Source organism: Charadrius vociferus, unplaced genomic scaffold (assembly GCF_000708025.1).
Source record: "Charadrius vociferus isolate BGI_N301 unplaced genomic scaffold, ASM70802v2 scaffold1053, whole genome shotgun sequence".
In the NCBI taxonomy this organism is placed as follows: Eukaryota; Metazoa; Chordata; class Aves; order Charadriiformes; family Charadriidae; genus Charadrius; species Charadrius vociferus.
Genome location: NW_009647761.1, coordinates 14,885 through 31,576, shown reverse-complemented (window position 1 = coordinate 31,576; position 16,692 = coordinate 14,885). Strand labels below are relative to the sequence as shown.

The 16,692-nt window shown below is 56.6% G+C and overlaps 1 protein-coding gene across 1 annotated transcript in view; it reads right to left on the bottom strand.

Moving 5' to 3' along the window:
* Nucleotides 1-16,692, bottom strand: part of NUDCD3 (NudC domain containing 3) — a 39,737-nt gene that overhangs the window by 12,090 nt on the left and 10,955 nt on the right. The window contains exons 2-3 of the mRNA XM_009882276.1: nucleotides 16,235-16,542; nucleotides 456-588 (exon numbers count right to left, since the gene is read on the bottom strand). Coding sequence (XP_009880578.1) covers nucleotides 456-588; nucleotides 16,235-16,542 — 441 coding nt within the window. The remainder of the gene's footprint in view (nucleotides 1-455; nucleotides 589-16,234; nucleotides 16,543-16,692) is intronic.

Below are 16,692 nucleotides of genomic sequence, written 5' to 3'. Positions count from 1 at the left end.
CCTTCCACCCTGAGCAGGTCGAGTCTCACACGGGCTGTGCCCGCTCCCAAGTGCCAGAGGAGCTGTTCCAGCAGCTCCCGCATGCAGGAGACACTCCAAGTCAGAGGGAGCAACCGGGGAAGGAGCGCCCATGCCCAGCCAGGCTCAGAAACCCATGTGCGAGTTTGCATTCAGTGGAAGTGGAGAGAAAAAGCACAGAAAGTGTCATGCGGCGACAGGGAACCCCTCTGGGGCCGGAGCAACAGGACACTGCAGTCACAATGGGAACGCGGCCAGGATGGGACTATCGGTCCCCAACAGCCACACACCCAGCACTGGAGAAAAAGGCATGACTGCATCATGCTCCTTGAGTACGAAGGACAAGGAGCCTTCCCACTCCAAACAACTTCCTGGGAAAGTTGGGCAGCCCAAAGGAAAGGGAAATGCTGAAAGACACACCATTAACACCACTTTACCTGTTTGCCTTTTATGATATGCTTGGGCACGGGCACTTTAATCTCCAGGTCGCTGAAGTCTTGGGACCAGGCGTAATTCTCTCGCACAGCCCCATTGTAGCTGTCGGGGTTTGTCTGGAACTGCTCCTGTCTCCTGGGGGAGAAGAAAGGGGTGACATGCTAAGTGTTGGAGAGTCCAGACAGAGCAGAAAACCTGAGAACAGCGTGCAAGAGGCAGAAAGGGAGGGCAGAGCATCTGCTCGGCCATGCTGCCAGCATCCCTAACGCTTCAGGCTGGATGCCCAGTCTCTCCCTCACTGCTGGTCCTGCCTGGGAAGGAAGAAGGTTCAGGTCGGCAGCCCCAGGACACAGAGGGACCTCAGCCACCCTGCCTGTTGCGGGTCACTTGCACACCCCTCTCCTCAGTGTGCCACAATGGAAATCAGGCTGCTAACAGGACAATTGGTGAGACACATAATTTGGCTGCCCAAGAGGTGCAGAGCAGGCCACTGGCTGGCTTGGGGCACCTTCCTGGCTAATTCCTGAGCGCAGAGCTCCTCTTCCCCTCCACCTCCTTGCTGCGTCCACCGTGCCTGTCACAGCTAGAGCAGGGGACGCTGTCACTCAGCAGAGGGTGTGTGCTGTCTCCTGGGCTACTGCCATGGCTGCAGAGGTGGTGGCCCATCACTGACTGTGACCTGTGTTCACCAGGAAAAAACAGAGCTGGTCGTCCTCCTCTCGATTTTAGCATGTTTGGGAAAACCACCAGCTGTCATGACTGGGGCAGTTGGTGCCACAGAAGTGATGGAGCTGTGAGCAGGATGCCTCAAGAGCCAGCCTGGCGCAGCGCTGGAAGGGGGCAACTGGACAAGTGCATAATCAGCAACACTTTTGAGCAAAACACAGCCACTGCCAGCTGTGGAAATCTCAGGAGAAGGAAGAGGAGGCGGTTGTGAGGGTAGGATGGGATTTATCAGATCAATAAGCAATAATCAGTACAGCATTTCCAGCTAAGAAAGAAGATCTCACAACACACCCATGTCCCTTTAAACTGCTGGCGGGCGGAGGATCTATTCCATCGAAACCTCCCGGAGAGGGCTTTCAAATAAAATAAAATCTTTTTCTAAAGATAGCTGCGGTGCTAACAAAAGGCAGAGTTATTTTAAAATGTTTTGATACGCACCTAGTCCTCAATCTGGAGCTGTATAAACACGGGGCTGCAGCGAGTTACGTAAGTGGGGGGCCAGTGACGAGTGGCCCTAGGGGGTAGCTGGCCCTGGGGACCACATCTCCCCATGCCCTGCTGCCTTCCCAACACCCCCACAGCGAGGGGCCCTCGCCAGCGCTGGGCGGGGGTGGCTTCCAGCAGCGCGGTGCCCTGAGAATTATGTAAGATTCATCGATTTTAATGAAATTAGGCTCTAAGACGGTTGGAGGGGGTTGTCGAAGGGGCTGTGTGTACATTTGCCCCCCCCCCCCCCCTTTTTTTTTTCTTGGTTGTTTCACAGGGTTTTACCTGCCTTGTTACAACCACCTGCGCCCTGGGGTGGTTTTGATCTGGTTCTCCGGGCAGCACAGGAGCTGGCAGCGGCCGCTCGCTCCCAGCCTCGGGCCAGCAATTTTTGGGGGGCACCGCATCACTTTTTTTGGGCATCCTGGCCTTGCCTGGCAGTTGCCCATTGGGTGCCCATTGCCATGGAAACGGGGTTGGCATGGCAGCACCGAACCAGCGCTGGCGCGGGTTGGCTCCAGCTGTCGGTTTCCCAACCGCCCCCGGATTGTAGGAGTCGAACAGGCTGGAGGGCGAGAGGGGGAACGGTGCGGGCGACTGGGGTCTGCGGGGCCCCGCTCTCACCCCGCGGGAAGCAAAGAGGTTGAAACGAGGTGGCGTGTCCCTAAGTATCATCTCATGTGTCCCCAGGTCCTCAGCTAGCCCAGCAGTGGCACCTGGGCACGATTGTCCCAGAGATCATCCTGCACAAACCCCAGGCAGAGAAGAGGCATGTTTCTCTCCTGGGTGAGGATCCATGCGCTGCCTGGTTAAGTGCCCTCGCAGGACATGTCCTTTCACGGCGGGGTCTGCCTGAGCACAGCACAGGTCTGCGAGGCTCCTGACCTCTGCCCTGATGCCCTCGGGCCGGAGCACACGTGTACGCGGCTGCACAGTGAACCAGAGCACAAACCTCACTGGGATTTTAAAACCCACTGGCTTTTTTCCTCCTGAGAGAGCGTTTCCTTCTAATCAGTGTGGACCTGAGCTGTGTGGCAGAGCTCACCACGCTCCTTGCCAGCAAGACACCAGAGGGAAGGGTGACAGTCACCATCCCAAGCGTTATTCACCTCCCTGAGAGCGAGCAAAGAACCAGAAAAGAACCAACAAATGGCTATTTACTTCCAGGTCATTCCCCCCCAGAGGCCTTCCTTGAGAAAAGCTTGAAGGCTAAAGGGGGAGGCAGCAAGCCGAGGCCAAGGCTTGTTAGAGCAGATGCAGAGCATCAAAGATGGGAGAAAACCCACCAGCGCAAAGGCAAGTGTGGGTAGGATGCCAGCTGCCAACCCCTCATGGCCACAGCAGATAAATACAATCCCAGACTAAGCTGCTTGCAGCCACAAAGCCACTGGGTCCATCTTTGTTGTGCCTGTTCCTCGGGAGGAAAGTGCTGGGGCTAAGCAGACCCTGGCCAAGTGCGTCCTGGATGTTTTAGCCCTCCCCAAAGCTCACTGAGTGTGATTTCATTGTCCCACGAGGGCACGAGTGGCTTCATGGCAGCCCCGGGAGACGTCAGTGTTAATTGGGTTACTTCCACAGGGAAACTGAGGCAGAACTTGCTCTGCAATGGGTCTGTCGAGCTTCTCTCTGTGTGGCATCTGAACAAGCGAAAGCAGTCTTCCTCTCAGCCCCAACCGTCTCCCATGGGATGGCTCTGTCCTCGCCCCCTTCGTTGCATAACTAGAGCAGCGCACCGGGTGATGGAGTGCCACCTCTGCCCCCCTGCGCAGCTTGCTGGGACGAGCTCAGCCCTGCTGCCTCATCCTCACAGCCCTCCCGGGCTGGCTGGGCAACACATGCCCCAGCCAAACCATCCCCGTGCTCAGGTGGCTTCAGCAGGGAAGAAGTTTCCCCTCGTGCCAGGGCATGGGGAGCAGTGCCATCGCTTCTCCACTCCTCTTTTCCCTAACAGCCAACCCAAACCCCTCCAGCCCTTCCTGCAAGCCACCACTGCTGATGTCTGCTCCAGCTCTGCTCCTGATATTCAAAATCCTCGGATGTGAAACCAATGGGGTGACTTTGCACCCCAAAACTGGCTCATAAGGGGAACTCACGAAAGCCTTGGTAAATTCCCCTACAAGTTTAAATGCCTGCTCTTGAGCAAACGAGGATTTGGGATGACGAATGGTGCCTCAGCCTCGTTAGGCACCTCTGACAAACAGCTGACAGCTCTACCATCTCTTGGAGCAACTCTTCCTTTCCTGGAGGTTTTCCAGCCAGATCCTTGCCTGGTCCAACTGTGCTTAGCACACGCTACCCTTCACGCCGGCGGCACTCAAGAAATTGGACCCAGCTCCTTACTTGGGAGGCACTTTCCCTTGCCGTCCACAGGAGACAGCCCCAGCTCACGGCGAGTTGGGCCGAGCTGTGCCACCACACCGGAGGTGGCTCTCATGCCAAAGCCATCCCTCCTGTCACTTCAACAGCACCACCGTGCAGCGGGCGAGAGAATTTCCTGCACGAACACCATGGCCAGGAGACATCCCCGTCCCCAGACCCATCAGGTGAAGACCGAGGCTGGATCCAGAGCGCAGTGTGGTTGAACGGCGATCCTCCCAGCAGCCTGGTGATAGCACAGCGGTGCGATGGTCAGCTCACTGAGACGCCGAACCGCATGGCAGGCCGGGGCAGGTGGTGTCAGGGCTGAGGAGAAGGAGGGTGAAAAAGCATCAGCTTTTAAAACCAAGGGTTTGGCACCACGTACACTTGGCTGCCGGGTGGTGGGGATGGTGTGGGTGGGTCTGTGTGTTCTGTCTTGTTCTATTTTTGCTCGCAATGTGTCATTTTGGGGGAGGTGAAACCTTTAACAATGCACCGTCGAGAAGCAGCCGATCTGTTTTCCATTCCTCGGAGCCACACTGCATGGCTGCGCTGTCACCAGTACCAGAGCCATTCCCCTTGCACAGGGTCAGACCCCGCAACGGCAGCGAGAGCCAGCCGGGACTTGAGGGGAGGTGGCAATGTCACCAGGAGATGCTGCTGGAGCGAGGCTGCCCTGGCGTGCAGGCTGGATGCCCGAGGGTCGAGCCACACGCTGGGCCCCATATACAGATTTCTAGGCATTTCTTATTCTGGGATTTCCAGTTCCGTGGGTTGGTGATGCACGATGAGCTGAGCGATGCGGAAATGGTGACAGAGGCAGCTTCTCCTCTGCGGACACTCGGCTGAACACATTTCCGTTCTCAGAGGACAACAGCTCCAGCACCAGCTCTGTAGAAGCAGCTCCGGACAGAAACCAAGAGCAGGAACCAAACACTGAAGGATTTGATGTAATGTTTTATATGAGGAGAGGTAGGGCAGCTCACCAAGTTCCCCTTTACTGAGGATTTTTGGTGGAAGAACGCAAAAGTTGAAGAACAGACACAGCAGCATGGGAGCAGCCGTCCTTCAGCCCGATGCTGGAGGCTGAGGGGGGAGCAGAGGTGGGCGAGCGTCATGGGAAGGAGCTAATATGAGCCTAATCCCAATGGACTTTTTTTTCCTCCATAAAAAGAAGAAAAGAAAAGAATCCCAAGGATTTTCAGAACTACTTAAGGAAACTGATCCTCTGAGCCTGGAGCATCTCAGCTTTCCGATGCCGGCTCCCTGCCCTCTCGGGAAGCAGGCGCGATGGAGGTGCGGGATACCCGGGTTTTGCAGTCAGGCATGCCAGCCTGATGGCTCAGCGTCCGCTGTCGCCGGGACCGGAGGCCTGCCTCAGCCGGTGCTGGTTCTTCGGCCCAGCAGACCGCTGAGCTCAGGGTGGGTGTCTGCACCCTGCCGGCACCACTGTTGCGGATGGTGAGGGCCGGTGCAGCAGACACCCTCCAATCACTTGGCATTCACAGAAAGCTTCCTCCGGGGCCGGCACTGCTGTTTGCTCTCAGTCAAGGTGAATTATTTAGGCAGCTTTAAGGAAAACGTGTCAAGCCAGTTAAGTGCTGCAGATGTGGAGGCGGGTGGAGAAAAGAAACAACCTCAATAGCTGAAGCTGGGCAAGCGGGACTGGCCGAGGAGGATGATATGGGGAGAAAGCTGGGCTGGTGCTGCGAGACAACCAACCTGGTGTACGCAGAAATGGAGACCTAGACCTGCTCCCTTCTGCGGAGCTGCTCCTGAAGGAGGTATTTATAACGGTCATACCCTACCTGGGCTCTGCCATCAACAACACATCCCATCAGGTCCCACAAGCACATCCCCACTGCAGAAGCAAGCTGCAAGTCTCTCCCTTCTGCGAGACCTTTCTCCATTTAGAGTGGGGAAAACAGAGGGGAATGGTGTTGTACAGAGTCACCCTGCCAGTAAACAGCAGAGAAAAAACACCCCAGCTCTGTATTTTAACCACTGTCAGAGGCCCCGTGCGATGCATGAAACTTTCTTCAAGCTTGCGAGGTTGCCAAGAATGGAAAGATCTCATTAAGTAATAATGAAGTTCCGAGCAAGTAGGAAAAGAGAAAATCAGGCACAACGTGTCCGCGTGCCTAACCCAAATAAGCATGCAACGAGCAAGGCCTTCCAGGGAGATGCACTGCACGCCGTCAATCCAGCTAGCATTTATTGCAATGATTAGACGTTTGGATCAAGGCTGTTGCTCCGTGACAGCAGCCTAGAGCGAGTGGTGTCCATCAACATAATTAATCCTGCGTCCCCAGCACTGCAATGACTCAAGGTGGCACCGGCAAATTCAGGAAGAGAAGCTGCTGCTGAAATGCAAGCACCTCGGGCAGGCTGCCGTGCTGCGAGACACCCAGCACCGCAGTGGGGCTGTAGCCGAGGGCTTTTCCCCTCTGACTCAGTTCAAAACACCCGCCCTGGGGTGGGTTTCTCCGAGCCAGACACCTCCGCCACAGATTCTAGTGCCAGTGCCGGCAGGACGCGAGGTGAGGTGGAAGAAGGGCCCTACCTCCTGCATGCGGTGGCTCTGCCGTCTCTGCCTCGACCAAGGCGGCAGCGTTCAGATCTTCCTGCAGTTCACAGCCAGCATCGCTTGGCTCAAAGCATCCTGCTAGGCTTCCCAGCAAGCGGGGAGGACGATGCAGAGGAGGACCAGAGGAGTGTTTGCACTCTGTCCCCCCAAAACTGCTGCAATATGCTCAGCTCTGCTGCTGCAGGTTGCACAGGTCTGCCAGGAACCAGCGCTGTGTCAGTGGTCACCGTCCTGCTGCCCTGGCAACGGTCAGGTCACCCACCCAGGCTCCTGCTCCCGTCAGACCCCTGGCAGCCTCCAGGCCTTCACACCATCATAAATCCGCTCTCCCTCCTGGGGAAGCACCCTGGACTGCACCTGAATCCAGCTTTCCCAGCGCTAACGGGGCTGCCTGCAGCCCACCGGGATGGAAATCATCACAGGAGAAGAGGGGCGATGGCCGGCCGAGCCGGGCAGGCAACGAGCAGATGGCAGGACCCTCTCCGCATCGCTACATAAAGGCCATCTTTGCCCGACGGCACCAATATGCCCACTTGGAATACAGATTTCCAGAGCTCCTGGCTCCCAGCCCCCTGCTTGCAAGCATGACTAGATGAAAACTCAAAGCCACCTTGAGCCATGGGAAGATCCGCACACCCTGTACAGCTTCCGTCAAGCCCCGGCTCGAGCTGGACTACAGCCAGAGAAAAAAAAAAACCAACAGCTTTTAAGAGGAATTTAAGAGGGTCAAACTTGCTCCTTGGGGTCCCAACCCGGGTGTTGGAACAGCTGAGCAACAAGTAGAGAAGCCCAAAGTTTAACCTCTTCGGAAAGCTTGCATTTCCAAGGCTGCAGGGATTGCATGTGTGGAAAACACCAGGTTTGTGCTCCCTCAACAAGCAAGCCACGAAGTAGCCCCCCCCCCTCCTCCAGATTTAACATCTCTTGGCATCAAAACACCAGGACCGTTGCACTTCGTCTCTCTTGGTTTTGCCCATGAAGCACTGAAGCAGGAGGAATGCTTACTGCGGGCTCTCGGCACCTACCTTCGCTGAGGTCCTGGAGGCACCCAGTGTTTCATAAAGGCTCCCTTTGTACAGAACACTTCAGTTAATTAGGTCTCTAGCAAAGCATTAAGCAAGCTGAATACCAAACCCTTCCCTCTTACAGCTCAATTCACACCCGCAGTCAACAAGCCTCGGGATCCACTCTGATCCACTCCACCACTCTCCAGCTGTCACTGAGCGCAGCAGTGGCCTGGGGGGTGGTCCTGGGGTCCTCCCAACCCTCGGGGTTTCTTCCAGCCCAGGTGTGTTTGGGTTGCTGTGGGAGAGCAGCCAAATCCAAGTTTGGAAGGTCTCCTTCACTCCCAAAGTGGACAGAAGTTCCTCAGCCATTCCCCAATGCCCTGTTGCCCTGGCCTGGGGGCTCCTGAGCACACACCTCCAAGACTGCAATGCCATAGTGCTCCCGCTCTCAAAAATACAGAAAAATGGAAGCCAATGCCTTCCCCTTTACCCCCAAAACTCATGCAGCCCATGGCTCCAGCCTGTGGTACCCACCGTCAGCTCTAAAGGAAGGTCTCCTCACCTTCAGCAAGCCTCAGAGCTTCAACTCATCACCAGGATGGGACCAACAACCAAGAATAGAGCACATCAAGACACTTTCCCCCTGTATTGCATTGTATCATCAAGCCTGGATGACGCTGTGGGGAGAGGCAGCCAAAGCTCCCCTGTATGAGGTGCCCAACGTACCACCCACAAGACAACGCCTTTACTGCCCGACCCAGCAGCCAAACAGCGAATCCACCCAACCCCCAGCAGCTGGAGTCCCACCAGTACCACCACACAAGACCAAGCCGCTCTGCCCTCTCCCTGCCAGGTGAGAGGCTTGCTCTTTTCCAAGCTCCCACTCTTCAGGGGAGCTTTTAGCCTTCCCTTTCGGTTTCCGAGTTATTTATGGAGCCGTTTGACGGAGCCAACTTACTGACATTAGGTGAGTTTAAATGCCACCGCCAGCTCGCAGGAGAGCTTGGGAGTGTCAGCACCAGAGGGCTAGATTTCACTACTGCTGGGATATTTAGGTCAAGGACAGTAGGACAAGCTTCTGTTCGGAGAAGTCCCCTGGGATCTTTATTGTTTGCACTGAGCTTATACAACCTTGGATTTCAGCGGTCTCCTCCGAGAGACCTACGCACAGCCAAACCAGGCTGGATTCAATTATAGCTCCCCTGGAAAAAGGGGATGAGGCCAAAGAAATCCAACGGGATTGAACTGTGGGAGCGCAGGAGAAGGTGGCTTCTCAGACCTCCGCACCACCAACACGACCTGGCCCAATCTCTCCCGACACCTGAAGGCACAATGGGGCCGTGCCAGACCTGCACGCTCCTGGTAGTTTTCCACATTACGCCACTTCCTTCGGTGAACAACGCGACATTAAAACAAGCAAACAGATATTGCTTTTTTAAATAGGAATCAGGCACACGCTGTCCCTCGGCCTCCAGCCCTGGGATTTTCTGCTTGTTAAGAGAAAAATTTATAGGTTTTAATTTAGTTATTTTTGGTCCCGGGACCTAATTTTGGAGCTCAGTACCTTGGTAGGGCAACCAAAGCCCTAAGCGATTCACTGCGTGACAGGGGAACTGGCACTCCACTGCTGATCTCAGCAACCCAACCGGAGGAGACCGATTCCCCGTGAAAGTGCTGGAAAATTGGGCCCCGACTGATTCCTCATCAGCTGCAAAAGGCTCGTTACAGTCGAGAGCTACACCAGACAGAGGGATGAGGGGGATCTCATCCTCGGCTCAAGCGTTTCAGCCCTTTGAAAAGATGCTTCCCAAGCAGTTGAGTTTCCACCGCTATGGGAGAAGGCTTACGTATTAAAATAATTCTCCCAGCGGGAAGCCACGGCCTCTCTCTGTTGCAAGAAGAAAGACTCTGCTTGGCAGGAAGGACTTAACCTAAAGAGAAGGTTCTCCGCTTCCCCCAGTATAACCTGGACACATACCTCTTAGAAACCAAACATGACAGCACCGCAGGTCCAGCGCTGCAGCTCCCGAGAGTGAAACAGCCTTTGTGTTACATGATAAGCAGAGGACACGCTGCCTTTCCTCTCCTGGGCACGTGGGAGGAAGGAGGGCTGGCCAACACGGGGTTTTTGAGTGCCAAGGCCTTTTTGAAGCTCATGTTCCCAAGCCGGCACGGGCTGCAGCTCCCACCTGGAAAGCTGGTCACCAGCGTTGGGGAGCGCTGGGAGGGGAGGTAAAGGTTTTGAGTGATGCCCTTTGACTTGGGTGCGGAACCATGTGGCTGGAAGAAGGTTTCTTGGCCTCACTGGGACAGCAGGACAGTCCAGGAGAAAATAAACAGGGTAGGAAATGGAGAACCCTGATGGGGTCACACACACGCAGAGCATGGGGACAGCCCTTGCCACCCCAGAACCAGCGTGGAACAATGTAGGACCAGGAGGAGAGCAAGGATGCTCAAGCGAGAAACAACTGAGCAAATGAGGACTCTTCAGCCTAAAAAGAAGGTTGAAGGGAGGAACAGAACATGATGGGCAAAGCCCACACAGGGTAGAGAAGCGAAATGGTGAAGTGCTCGCTGCCTCTCTACCTCTTTGAAGCCTTCCTGCAGGGAGGGCTTCAAAAGCCGCACACGGCAGTGCGATACAGCACCGGACCTGCTGCAGGATGCTGCCGCGGAGACCCCAAGGCACTCGTGCGCTGAAATTCAGAGACAAAAGGAAACAAAATAATCCACCAAGAGACAGGAAAGACCAAGCGCTCGCTCTGGCTCAGAAAGCTGCTGAGCCGCAACTTGCCGGTGGCAGGGGGAAAACACGGAGGAAGTATCACCGCACGCTTGTTCTGTTCTTCTCCTCTTCCCCAAGCGTCTGCCGCTGTTGGAGACAGGATACAGGGCCAGATGGAGCTTGGCTGTACCGGGTCAGGCTGTTCTCTGGAGGTCTGTCTGGCTCTTGCTCGTGACAGGCCTTGGCCGCGCCGGGGGAATTCCCCGTGCGCAGCCCCGGGTGCCTTGCGGCACCTCTGCGCAGCTCATGCGTGCGAAAGGAATCGGAACCAGGACAGACTCTCCCTTAAATATGGATCAGGATCAGCTCTGTCTTTCTGGGTCAGGCTGGAAGAACAGCACGGACTCTGCGGTGAGCTCACCAGGAAAGCCCACAGGGTCATCAGGGAAGGAAACCAGTTTAACCAGCTTCTGGTCTGGACGGTCCCAGAGTCGGCTGAACAGGAGCATCCACGGGCTTCACTCCCTTCCCCTGCCTGTTCTCCTGGAAAAGGCTTGAGAGAAGAAAGCTTGGGATGACACCACCTCTGAGTCAAACGAAACTGACCTCAAAGCCAGCAACATGCAGCGATATCTCCTCTCCACAGCCCTGCTCCTCTGCTGAGGGTGACCAGCAGTGAAATTCCCCTGCCCGGCACCCTGAGGAGAATGAAGCCACGCCAGAAAGCCCAGCCTGCAAACACCTCGCAACGCCAAAAAAAAAAAAGAAAATCCATCTGGGCTTCCGGCAAAGCCAAGCCGTTGCTAAGTCAAATTAGATTCACACAGGAGCCTCATGGAAATTTCCCAGAGCGCTGCTGTGTCATCTTGGGGATGCTCCCCAGCGTGCCCCGCAAAGGGTTAACCCTAGGCCGCAATGGCTCCGGGAATGGAAGTGGCCACTCTAGGGAGAGGAGAGAGCTGGAGTGTCAGAGGAGTCTGCTCAGCAGATTAACACATTTCAGTTCAATTTTGCTCTGCCTCACGCTAGGGACAGCGAGCCGGAAAGTACACAAGTGATTTTTGTAGGTCGCTGCTGAGCCCTGCCACCCACTTACAGGGACGGCAGAGCAGCAAGCGGGTGGCCGGCCCTGCGGCAGAGCTCACCTGGCCAGGGTGGCCAGGGCTCTGCTAGCTAGCGAGAGCCAGGACAGGGCGAAGGCAACGCTGCTGCCTGTTCGACCCCTTCCCTGGCACAACCACACTGCAAGCAGAGGGTGGGGGGAGTCTCTTCCCCAGCTCACGCAGGGCAAAAGATCTGCAGAGTCTCCTTCAAGGCCCAAGCCAGGTAGTGGTGGAGCAGGGAACAGCCCCTTCCTCACCACAGTCCCTTCCTACAGCCTCTTCTTCCCTCTCCACACTGAAGGAGGTGAACAGTTGAGCCACGGAGGTCACGGGGTTTCATTCTCTGGCTCAGCAGTGCGAGTCACCACACCAGGTCCCCCAGCAGCAGCTGCAAACCCTCCCAAGGGATTAGGCGCTGCACGTCCTCCTTGGCCCGGCCAGCGCTCACTGGTGCTCCATGTCCCACTGGTACCGTTTCCAGCCCTGGGCACACTGTGCACGCCTGACCTGGGCTGTGTGGGTGCCACAGCTCCATGCCAGCCTGCTCTGACTCGAGCCTTACGCAGGCAGGGGAGAGAAGAGACCAGCAGCTCCCCCAACTCCCTGCTGCCCAGAGGGAAGCAGGAGACAGGCCAGAGTCTCCTGTGGGGAACCATCACCTTTTGGGGGAATCCCTCAACGTCTGTCCCTAAGATCTGTCTCTGGGAGACCTCTCCTGCCTGACAATCAAAAGCCCCACTGCTATTTCCAGCGGGTCATTCTCCCAAGGTCCAAGATGGTCTCTAACATACAGCCCAGAGCTGACCGTCCTGACCATGCCTGGCCAGAGCATCCAGGTGAGAGGCAAAGGCTGGACAGCGGAACATATGAAGGCAGGACATTCACTGTCATGCACAGGCTTCCAGAGCCGTGGCTTCTAACCTCCTGCCACCACCTCTTGCCTGCGCAAAGTAATCCCGGGATGGGGCTCACAGGATGGGGGAGGAGAGCACAACTCCCCCTTCATACTCAGAAAGAGAAAGGAGCAGAGGGGAACCAGGAACCAGAGTCGAAAAGCACGAACCAAGCCCCCAGGCCGGGCTGCGCAGTGCCACACGTGGGCTGTCGGGCTCTATTTTAAATGCTGTGTGGCAAATATATGCAGGATGAAATCCAAGCTGGGGGAAGGGGAGTGTGCTGGGCGGCGGAGGTGTTCAAAATTAGGAGCTGAGCTCAGGCGAGGATGGCATCTGGGAGCAGATGGGGGAAGAGCCAGAGCAGGGGCCTGTGTGAGATGTGCAGCTGCAACGCAGCCCCAGCCACGCGCTCCCTGGACGAGCAGCCCCATGGTGGGGGTGCAAAGGGGGTACACTCCCCTCCATCCTCCCAGTGGGGTGGGGAGAGCACGCGAGAAAGATAGCCAGGGAAGAAAGGTGAGGACCCCAGGACAGCTGTGAGCCAGGATGAGGTGCCAGCTTCCTCGGCGGCACCAAAGAGACCGCCGGTTCCCCTCAGCACAGCTCCCGGCACGCTGGTCACCCCAAAGATACCCCAGTCCTCAGCGTGTTTACAGGGCAGCCTTCCTAGTGAAGAGGAACTACATCACCTCCCTTTCACAGATGGGGAAGGTGAGGGATGGGGGTAGATCTGGCCGAGCCCATGGCAGAGCAAGCAACCAAACCCTGACACCCTCCTCGCCCGCCGGCAATTCTCCGCACCCGCAGTCGGCTGGATTCTGCTCTCCCCTTCCAGATCGACCCCGAAAAAGCTGCCGCCATCTCACTGTGCTTCGCAAGATGCTCACCAACAGCGCCCCAGCACCCGGGCGTGCAGCGAAGCTCTGATGAGAGCTGGCAGATCTGGGATGGTACCTGCCCTACATTTACTGAGCAGGCAGGTTGACAGAATGAGTGAGTTTTTATATAGATTTTGGTGGCAGCGGTTTTCTTCACCAGTAGCGGATGGAGGGGTGGGGGGAAGGGAGATGAAAAATATTTGTGTTTAAGCTCTTTTCTGCATTCTTGCTGCTGGAGCCGCACATTATTCATGCGCCCCTCGTAACCAGGCTGGTGGCTCTGGGTTTTGCTCAGAAGGGGCTGTGCAGAATTAAGCAGCCGGTTAAATTATTAATAGTCTGTCGGGGGTGCCCAGGACGCCCGTTCCTGGTCCCCGCTGCCTTTCAGGGGGCTCCAGTGCCCCCCAGAGGCACAGAAACCAACTACAGCCTTTGGACAAACCTGTTGGCTGCTCTGCCCTACTTGGAGCCCACAGACTCTCCGCTCCCAGCCTGGAAACCACCGGGCTGCAATGCCCCGATGGATGGGTCCTCCTCCACCCGCTCTCACCCACCATGCACCCAAACCAGGCAGGCACCAAGGGGGCCGTGAGTATTTTACCCTGCTGGCGAGTTTGGGGCAGCCAGAGCAGGCGCAGGCAGGACAAGGAAAGGCAGAAAAGCCTGTTAGGCAGGGCAGAAGCTGCAGGAGCACCTGTATTCAGCTGAAGGCACCTTCTTTTCATGGCTAGCCTGGTGAGAGAGCTGCCACACAGGGCTTTGTGCTCTATGTCACATCTGCAGAAGAGCATTCAAGCATCTGAAGTCTGCCAGGGGCCACGCTCTGGCTGCACCAGGACAGACGCTGAAAGGGCGGAGGATGCAAGGGCTGGGCTCTCCCCACCCGCAGCAGAAACTGGCCCCGTCAGACATGTCCTGCCCCGACACCGGCGCTCAGCTTCCTTCCGAATCCCTCCAGTTTCCTTCCCACAGCTTTGACATCTGTTTTCAGACAGTTAAATACCACTCGCAACATCTGCTGCCCCCACAACAAAAGGCCCGAGTTGAAATTTCACGTGGCAGAATGCAACAACCCTGGGCTGCGAGGGGGCCCGAGCAGCCTGTGCTCAGGCCAGCCCCAGCTCCTTCCCACTGGCAGCCTCACACCCTTCCCCCTCCTTTCCCTTTGGGATAAAGCCGAGCTGGAATCACACGGGTCAGCGCCATGGCCGCACAGCCTGGCCACAGAGACCTGCCAGCTCTAACAGGGCTTTTTTCAGCTCGTTAATTTTGCACTGGGAGAGGTGTCAGACTGACAGCCCTGGGGACAATCTTTCTTTCGCAGGACAGCTCTGGCACAGGCAGCAGAACGTGTAGCTTTTCAGGTGAGTTCATTTTTGGGTTCTGGCTTATTTTTATCCTGCAGGATGCATGTCAGATCAGCCGAGTCAAGCATGAGTCCATCTCCTCCTCGCCACTGGATCAAGTCACTTGGCAGGCACCTTGCCTGGGCGCAGCCAGCATCCTTCCCCTTCGTCACGATGGCTGCCATGCTCAGACCCTCCTCTCTACTGCTGCCTGGAGCCAAGGCTGCAGGCTCCGTCTCCACATCCTGCCACTTATCATTCCTCTGCCTCCAGGATTTTGGTCCTCAGACCATCCCTTCCACACCCCCAGTTTGGGCTCTGAAGCCTCCCTACCCCTCATGGGCATCGGCCACCCCACTCCTTCCAGGCCTTGGGGCTCTCCTAGCAAAGCCTGCTTCCCTCCAGCGGCTTTCTCTCACCATCGATGTGTCTAAACCTGGCCCAGAGGACAGGAATCACCGGTCCAAGCTGTCCTCCTCGCTAAGCACCACTGGGACAGCAGGGATGGACTGCAGCAAAGCCCCACGTACGACCAGGAAAGCAGTGGTGAGCAGGTGGGGGGTGTGTGGGCATTCCATGGGGCTCTGACCACAAGAGACACCGGGGAAGGAAGAAGGAGATGCCGATCTGCCATGCCCTGTTTGTGGCATCCCCCCCGCAAGGCGAGGCAAGGCACTGACTCAGGCAGCGAGGAGACACAGGAGCTTGAAACTCAATAGCACATGAGGCCCCAAGAGAAGGTGACACATCTTTGCCTGGGCTCGGGGTGACGCCCAGGGAAGGATGAGCAGAACCTGCACAGGACCCTGCGTTCTGGTGAGCAGTTCATAAAGGCCATGCCGGCCCACTGGAGCTCACCTCCCGCTGCTCAGTGGACAGAGCCGAGCTGCAAGAGCCACAGACACCCTGGAAGGACTTAGAAACAAGGACATTTTTGTAAAAAACAAGGTTGCTTAGCCTCACGTGAAAGCAATGGAGTCTGGTGAAAGAACCCAGCTAAAGGCAAAACTCTCTGCAGCACTTGATTGGTCTTCAAAGTTGGCACTGCTCTGAGCAAAGGGCTGGGCCAGAGACCTCCAGAGATCTCCGAACCCATTTTTGGCCATGTGTATTTGATACCACAGCTGGCCCCACTGCCTGTCATGCAGCCAGGCCTGCCCACGCCAATCGCAGGTACTGCAGGTATCTGTGCAACCTCCTAGCCGCTTCCCAGGACATCTCACAGCACACCAAGGGAGCCCGACACTGAATTTCTGTGAAAAAAGGGTTGCAGGTGGTGCCAGAGCTCTGATGGACCGGACCATCTGCGCCATGGCAAGTGCTGGAAAAGGGATGCTGCTCACCACTGCCAGCACAAGGAGAAGCTGCAGGGACCGGCACAGCTCTGCAGGGCTGTGGACAGGGACGTGCCACCTTCCCTGCTCAGAGTGGAGGGGCAGACACCAAACCACCAGGAGAAGAACAAGCCCTGCCCTCCCGTGGGGAATTACATGATGTCTCTGGTCATAGGAGCCCACAAGGGAAATCCTCACAGCCTCCCAACGGGCTGAGTGCCCACAGAGGAGGGCCACTTCTCCCAAAAAAGGGCTGTATGGCTGCACAGCAAACACCACCTCTGTGGTTTTGCCTCCCCCCTGCCAGGAGCACGAAGAAAGTAAGAGACCCTTACGTGGGCAGTTCTGCTGGCCGGGACTCTGCCGGGGCAGTAGTCCCCAGGGGCTCTGCTGACACAGGACTGGGGGCTGCATCCTGGGCTACAGCCGACTCCTGCGCCCCTGCAGCTCCCCTGGCATCTGGCGCTGGGATGTGCTCTGCTGTTGTCTCAACTTCAACCTCCTGAGCTGCAGGGGACAGTTTCACCCTCTCAGCAGATGCGGCAGCCTCCTCCTCCTCCTCCTTCTTCCTTAGCTTCGCCTCCAGCTCTCGGCGCCTCTTCTCGTCATCCTGCCGGGCCATCCGCTCAAAGACTTTAAATGCCTGAAAGATAAAAAACAAATCAAGTGGCGTAATTGAGCTTCCAAGCTCTGCCTGAGAAGCTGGGGGAGAAGGAGAGGAGAAGCATCGCACGCTTGGGGCACTTACACCTGTCCCTCCCTCTCTGGACACCACACGTCCCACATTCCCTAC